This window comes from Nematolebias whitei, chromosome 5, assembly GCF_014905685.2.
Source record: "Nematolebias whitei isolate Nwh7 chromosome 5, NemWhi1, whole genome shotgun sequence".
Classification (NCBI taxonomy): domain Eukaryota; kingdom Metazoa; phylum Chordata; class Actinopteri; order Cyprinodontiformes; family Rivulidae; genus Nematolebias; species Nematolebias whitei.
In genome coordinates this window covers 18,374,171-18,382,083 of record NC_056502.1, presented here as the reverse complement: position 1 = coordinate 18,382,083, position 7,913 = coordinate 18,374,171, and the positions used below count along the sequence as shown (strand labels likewise).

Genomic DNA, 7,913 nt, shown 5'->3' with positions numbered 1-7,913 from the left:
TGAATACTAGAAACATTACAAATAGTAAAACATACTCACTTTCACTTTAGGTTTTATTTTTTCAAAGTAGGATACGCAATTTTTCTGCAATTAAAAAAGTCACATAAGGATGCATAGTTTATTGTTTTAGCTTTTAGAAACTGGGCAAAAAACATATTTTTTCCTTCTTTGCAAGAATCTTGTCTTTTATTTTGTCTTAGAATGTAAAAACATCAATAAATGTTACAAATCATCAGATATTTTTAGTTTTATGAAATCACCCCTACTGTCCAGAAAAGCGCCTCCAACAAACTTAAAGTGGTCCATGGGCCACCAGTTGAGAATCCCAGTTGTAGCAGGTATTGTGGCTCCGGACACGTTTAATTTAGTGAACAAAGGGACAGAAATGGCTCTTTTGATTGTAAAGGTTGCAGACCGCTACATTTAGTTCATTCATTCGACCTTTATTTAGACAGGTAAATCCCACTGAGCCTCGAGGACTCATTTACAAGAGAGACCTGATAATAATGATTAGAGATAGTAATGATAGTAATTATGCATGTCTACTCACAGTTATTAAAGATTTTTGCTGGTTTCAGAAACATGACAAAATCCATTCTTGGTAAAAAAAAAAAAAAAAAAGACCTGATGGGCGTGAGAGTTTGCAAACTTCAGGGGCATGGGGGGAGGTGGCCATTACTGGCAGTGATGAGGGAAGGAGAGTGCATTACTGGCAATTGTGTCCTATATGAGCGAGACAGAGAAGGATCAGAAAGTTAAGTGATGACATGAAAGAGGGACAGTCAGAATGAAAGAGAAGCCAGCCAACCACTTGAAAGGACTCTGAGGTTGACACCTTTATATTCACCACCTTTCTCCACTTGCAAATATTCCACGTCCTCAGACAACTCTCCTCTTTATTGCTTTTTACTCATTATTATTAAGTTACGGCGCGTCGGGGAGGAAAATACCCTCGATTTACTCATGGTCACACAGCAGCCGTTTGATGTTAGAGGGGAAGTACAGCGTTTGACAGAAGTTCTCGTTGTGGAGTCTATGAACAAGATCTGCAGCGTGTCATGATGTCAGAATTTACTCAAAAAGGAGCTACGCTGTTAGCTGTCAGGACTTTCATTAAATAATTTTAACACTCAGGCCACAATTTACACAATATTTTCTTCAAAAAAAGAAGAAAATAAATAAAAGAGAGAAATCTATCATGTGAAATTTGTTTGGATCTTCATAAAACAGACAAGAAATAAAATGTAACGTAATATAAATAAAATGTTTTTACCGAACAACTACATCGGACTTAGAAAATATAAACCAAAATGTTGTTCATTGTGAAAAATTTGAGCGTTTTTCTGCTGAAATAACCTCCAAGCGTCCAGGATAAGATGCTCTCTTTATGGTCAATTTAAAAACATTCAAGACAAAAAAACAAAACATCTGGACTTTATTTTGTAACAGAAGACGTTTCGCTTCTCATCCTAGGAACTTTCTCAAAGATCAGAGTGTGGGGTTCGAGTTATAAAGCTGAAGTAAGCTAGATACATATGCAGATTGTCCTATCAGTCCTCACAATAGGGGTTTGTTAGGGTCTTTAGGGTCAGACTAACAAAGACCCTAATGAACCCCTATTGTGAGAAGTGATAGGACAATCTGCATAGTTTACCTCAGCTTTATAACTTGAACCCCACACTCTCTGTTCTTTGAGAAAGTTCCTCGGATGAGAAGTTGTTACAAAATAAAGTCCAGATGATTTTGCTGACAGATAACTGAACATTGTTGGATTTCTTTACCTGAATTATTGAGCATGAACCCTGATGTATTGAACCACTTCGGCTGTGTTGCCTGTGAGGAGTCGACGGGGGAGAGGACAGCCCTCAGAAACCATCTTCTCACCAGTAAACTGGTTGGTCCACAGTACGAGTGTACTGCTTGATGGGGAAAACAGTTTGTACGTGACTTCTCAGACTGATGAAGCCCTTCGGATGGAGGGCGAAACGTCTCTCAACAAAAAAAAATGGAACTGTCCAGATGACCTGACTGAACATTGTTGGATCCAGATGTTTTTGTCTTGAACTTTGTTGAATTCATCGTGTCCTGGATGACTGAGAATCTTCACCAGCATGTCTCTTTATGGTAAAACTAGCTGGGAACAATCTGAATGGTTTCTCTCATAATCAAAGTGTAGAACTGGACACTTTTTAAGAAGTGTTCTGTTCATCTGAGGAGAGCTCGTGCCCTAACATCTCTGTGGTATTTCTACTCCACTCTTGCATCAACGCTGGTTTTTCATCTTAACGATTTTCCAAACTCCCAGATCACATAATGACAGTTACATACTGTAATTATTACTTGACAGTTTTGGGCTGACTGAAGTTCCTTCAAGGAACGCTACAACTTTAATTTAAACAAGCAGTACGCTGATGTCCCCCCTGCTTTTACAGTTTAGTGTTTTTCTCGACAGGAATTGAACGAGGAATGCAAGTAAACCTTAATGTTTTTGGTGCAAAATATTCAAGTTGGGAGAAGTTACACTGTGGAGAAGAAGACAACTGTGTTTTTTTTTTGGTGTTTTTTTACTTGTCCAAGTAACACAGAGTGATGGATCCTGGCAAGAGGGAGCCATTTCATCCACCATCTTGTGCAATAGTGGAGCCAAGGGGTGGCCAATGGTGGTCTTGGCACATATAGATTAATCTTTGCCCTCCCAAATCATTTGAGGAAACTATACTTTTAAGCACTATAAAAACTATAAAGCATTATTTTATATGGTGGTGGCCATCTTAGATTTTGACATGGCAACCCATCCATTCATTATCTTCTACCCGACAAAGTCCATGCTCAATAATCCAGGTATACAATCCAACAATTTTCAGTCAGGTCATCTGGACAGTTTCTTTTTATTTTATTTTTTAAATTTTTTCAGTGTTTCAGCACAAAAAAAAAAAAAACTGTCCAGATGACCTGACTGAAAATTGTTGTATCTTCTACCCGCTTCTTCTTTTTCCAGTCACAGGGGTCATTATCCAGCAGTCGACATGGCAACCCAATTTCCAATATGAACCATTTTTACACCTAGATGCAGCCACTAACCTAAAAGGAAGTTGGTCCATTGCTTTTTTTGTCTTCCAAGTTTTCAAGTTCACAAGGTTTATGACGGTGACCATCTTGGATTTTGACCTGGCAGCCCAATTTTCAAAAGGAACCTTTTTTATGACTATATGCAGCCACACACAAAAATGGAAGTCGGTACCTCAGTTATTTTTCCAGTTATCGTTCTCACAGCATTCATGGATGGATGGGCGGTGGGTATTTGCAATTCCTCTTTTTTGCTCTGCAATGGGGACAACAAAGGTTTAACAAGATGGACATACTAAAGATTTACATTAAAAAACGTTTGTTTGTTTTTAATGGGGCGTCTGTGGTTCATTTACACCACCATAGAGTAATAAGCATTCACTCAGCCCCTGCATCAATATATCAGCCACATTTATGGAGTTTAATTTCTATTCATGTATCTGAGCTCATCTAAACGGCCAAATTAAGGCAAACTGAACTCCTGTCTTTTACACAGTTTTTGTCTGAGTTCTTGCGTCACCTATACGGAGCAAAGAAAGCGTTAATACAACTTCTACATCTGTGGTTTCAGCTCAGATTGAAGTTATCCCATGCAAGATTTGTGGTGATAAGTCTTCAGGAGTGCATTATGGAGTCATCACGTGTGAAGGTTGCAAGGTGGGTCAACAAACAAATACTGGCATGCCTCAATTAGCCTTTATGTTTGCTATTTTTATTTATACTCCTTCCTTTGGTTCACAATGAGCTGAAACATTTACCGTTGGTACCGGTAAAGTATTTTAAAACTTGTAAAAAATATTCACAATGAAATACATATCCAGTGATGCCTAAACTAAGTTACTGATAAATAGTTTTATGAGTGGCAGAGGAAAAAACTATATTAATCATGGAGAATTCAAGGTTGGATTCAAAATGTTTAACGTTGTACCATAAAAAAAACACTTAACCTCCTGCAAACCACGACTCATGTCCTTCTTTTGTCTGAGTTTGTGTCACCTAAAAGGACAGGTGGAGTTTCCAAAAATGTTATTGCAGCTTCCTCTACTTCCAAAACATTCTTGGTCCGATTACATCTTTGCTCTGGGAGTCGATCGAACAGGTCTGAGACAGCGAATTAACGCGATGCAGCTCAAACCTTAAAGTAAAACAATTATCACAAAGGCTGATCTGTGGATATCCCAAAAAGCTGAATTACTTTAATGGTAGAGGCCTCAGTTAAAATAGTTTAATTTTGACCTGATAGTTGAACGGGTGGGGCAAAAGCCACTGTAGCTTGATGCTATCTGAAAACAGATCTTTTTCATAGAGGTTCTCGTCAGAACTAATTTGGCATTTTACCATTTTCATAGAATTGTTTGGATTTATGCTAACAGAAGCAGCAGCAGCAGCACTTAGCTGTAATATTTCCGGTGCCTCCTGGAGCACTTCCATAAAGGAACATGGAGCTGTGTCTGCCAAAACAACTGTGGAGTTAATGGCTAAGTTGTCTTAAGGAGGATTTGAGTGACCTGCTTTGAACTCTTAAAACTGTAGTTGTTTTAAGGCAGCATCAGTCGACTTTGTTCTTTGTTTGCCTCGTCAGTCCACTCAGAATTCAACCGTTTCTCAGAGCTATCTACAACAGGTAAGATATTTGTTCGTTAGATTTCCACGGAAACCCCGATTCAAGCTTATCCATATAAGGCCTTTTAGAAAGCGTGAAACAGCTTGAGAACAGAGAGCGGTGACAGTCGTTTGTAAACGTTAACAGTTCGTGTCAAAAGGTTCAGAGTCTCTTGGGTTGATGGGGATAAAAAAAATAACTTAGACGTCACTCTTTCTGATTCAGAAACCGTGCTTTGTTGTGTTAACTCAACCCTCAGGGATTTTTCCGGCGCAGCCAGCTGCCCACCGTATCGTATTCCTGCTCCAGACAAAGTAACTGTCAGATCGACCGCGCCAGCCGCAACCGCTGCCAGCACTGCCGCCTGCAGAAGTGCTTGGCGCAGGGCATGAGCAAAGACGGTGAGCAACGAGACAAATCCACTCCGTCCATCGTCTGCATCCTCCGCCGGGTCTTTATTTCTGCTTCTCGATCTTCCCAGCGGTGAAGTTTGGGCGGATGTCCAAACGTCAGCGGGACTCTCTCATCGCGGAGGTGGAGAGGCACCGCCAGCAGCAGCAGCAACAGCAGCAGCTTCAGGGAGACGCCCAGGTGGCGCTGTCCTATGCTGCCAAAACCCGTCAGGACCGGTCCCCCCAGCTGCTTCAGCCCATGGCTGTAGCCTACACCTACGGCGGAGAGGCTGAGCTGATGTCCTACGCCGCTGACGTTCACCCTTACCTGGTGTGCTCCCCCAACAACTCTCAGGTGTCTGGAATGATCTACCGAGGCTCCGGTGTCTCACCCTCATCAAGATCCCAGGGGAGGGGAGACAACAGCGGACACCCTGATATAAGAGGTGAGACATTCACGTTGGGATGCATGCAGCCTTTTACATTCCTCCTCACTCTTGGGATTTTCTTTCCGTTTCCTCAGGTTTTGACTCCAGACAGCAGTCTCACGACCCCGTGACGATTCACCCCTACGCCCACCTCGATGACCCGTACAGCCTCTATCCTCACACACCACGAAACATCGGTGGGCACTCTGCGAAGCGGGTTAAAACGCACCTTTAGTCGTGCTGCACGTTTAATGTTCTTTGCCTTTCTTCAGAGGAGCTGTGCGCCAGCATCGTGCGCTCCCACAGAGAGACCAGCCAGTTCAGACTGGAGGAGCTGCAGGCTCTCAGGTGGAAGCTGTTCAGCAGAGAGGAGATCCAAGCCTACCAAAGCAAAGTATATAACCTTCGTTTCCTCCTGATTTAAATTTTTTTAAATTTATCTATTGTTTAATTGCCTTGCCTTGCTTTTGAGTGATTCAGACGGTGTAAAAAAAAACAACACATCGTTTGAATGGCGTGAGGTTACTTTTGTTTGATGACTCAAACTGAGAACTAAAACTTCTTTCATCATTTTCCTCCTCCTCCTTTTTTCACTTTGATCAAAACATTTTTCTAAGGTAGAAGGATGGGTAAGAATAAAGTTATACAATATAGACTTAAACAGTAGGTTGATAAAATATGACGGGAATGGTTTGTGTGGGATGACGTGTCTCAGCCCATTTTACATACAGTTGGTCCGCTGAGAAAGGACACAAATACTATAAATTTTGCTGTATAAGTCACAGTTCTTTTTGCATAAATTAGCGTGCCTGCGACTTATACAGCGAAGTGACGTATTTGTTTTGTTTCCCGCCATATTTATAACCTAATGTTTGGCTGAGATCTGATGATTTCATTCATTCTGACATAGAAAATATTGAACACTACCATTTTCAGCCACTAGAGGGCGTTTGACTATTATGGCAATCCAAGTGTCTCAGTAAAGTGGTTATTAATTAGACACTTGACTTGCCATACAGAGTCACCTTCGTCTTGCTCTGGAACTCCTGGAGCAAATGTCAAATCAGCTGCATTTCGCCGCACCGCCCAGGTGAAATGCAGCTGATTTGACCGTCAAAGTGCATTTATTAAGGAAAAGTTCAACTGAGACACATCTTTACTAATATTTTGAGCAAACAAATAATTGTTTTTAAGTGTTAATCTTGTTAAGTTCTTGTAAAAGTCCTCCCGTGTACGCTCCCGCGGCCGCCATTTGGCAGCCAATCGATTTTTGGCCCAACACCGGCCCACAATTCTGGGTTTTCAGCGGTGACGCAATAAATGCGACCTATACGGCGAGGCGACGTATTTATGTTTTTTCACTTCAGTAGACATATTTGGACTGATGCAATTTATACGGCGGTGTAATGTGTACGGTAGCAAGTACGGTAAATTAATCTTTTTTTTTTTGGTTCTATTTGTTGTTTTCTTTCCAGACGGTGGATGAGATGTGGCAGCACTGCGCCATCAGACTCACTGATGCCGTGCAGTATGTGGTGGAGTTTGCAAAGCACATACCAGGTTTCCGTATGCTCACCCAGAATGACCAGATTGCCCTCTTAAAGACTGGTGAGTCTTTATTCACCTTCCAAACCAGTTTATGTAAAGGCCCAGCATTCCTTGAAGGAATACATGTCAGAGTTTTGGACTAAACGCACCTTTGGTTCAACTTTAAAAATAAGATTTTGCTCGATCTTGTGATATTTCATGCTCAGTGGATGTGTTGTGAGTGACTCTCAGCTACCACCTCAAACTTTAGGTCAAGTTATAGACGTTTTCTGCAGGCTAATGACACTTAGCTGTAGCGGCCATTTTAAATTAGAATGGCTCAAAAAGGTAAACAGTTGTAGATGCACATTTGATAATTACTGCCTGCAAGTTTCATTGGAATTCAGCAAGTTCATGAGATATTTTGCTAACAGACACAGCCAAAAAAGTTTTTATTTTTTGTTTGTTTTAACCCCACCCCATAGGCTCAATGGAGGTGGTTCTGGTCCGAATGTGTCGCTTCTTCAACACGGACAACAACACCGTATTCTTTGACGGGAAGTTTGCTGGAACTGAACTCTTCAAGTCTTTGGGTGAATATTTCACGAACAGATTTGTGCAGATTACTAAATGCCGTGTTCACTGTGGTTTACCGGAGTGTTGTGCCGTCTTTTCTCCAAGCATGCGGGGATTTAATGGCGGCAGTGTTCGACTTCGCTCATGGCATGTGCGCTCTGAAGCTCACCGAGCAGCAGGTCGCTCTCTTCAGCGCTCTGGTTCTGATCAACGCAGGTAACATGAGATTAACCAGCTTCATGCAGGTAACATGAGATTAACCAGCTTCACGCAGGTAACATGAGATTAACCAGCTTCATGCCGGTAACATGAGATTAACCA

General features: G+C 41.5%; 1 protein-coding gene across 1 annotated transcript in view; it reads left to right on the top strand.

The window, feature by feature from the left end:
- Positions 1-7,913, top strand: part of rorc (RAR-related orphan receptor C) — a 31,266-nt gene that overhangs the window by 19,664 nt on the left and 3,689 nt on the right. Inside the window, exons 4-11 of the mRNA XM_037676952.1 lie at positions 3,638-3,723; positions 4,929-5,070; positions 5,151-5,507; positions 5,585-5,686; positions 5,762-5,883; positions 6,965-7,097; positions 7,502-7,609; positions 7,698-7,808. Coding sequence (XP_037532880.1) covers positions 3,638-3,723; positions 4,929-5,070; positions 5,151-5,507; positions 5,585-5,686; positions 5,762-5,883; positions 6,965-7,097; positions 7,502-7,609; positions 7,698-7,808 — 1,161 coding nt within the window. The remainder of the gene's footprint in view (positions 1-3,637; positions 3,724-4,928; positions 5,071-5,150; positions 5,508-5,584; positions 5,687-5,761; positions 5,884-6,964; positions 7,098-7,501; positions 7,610-7,697; positions 7,809-7,913) is intronic.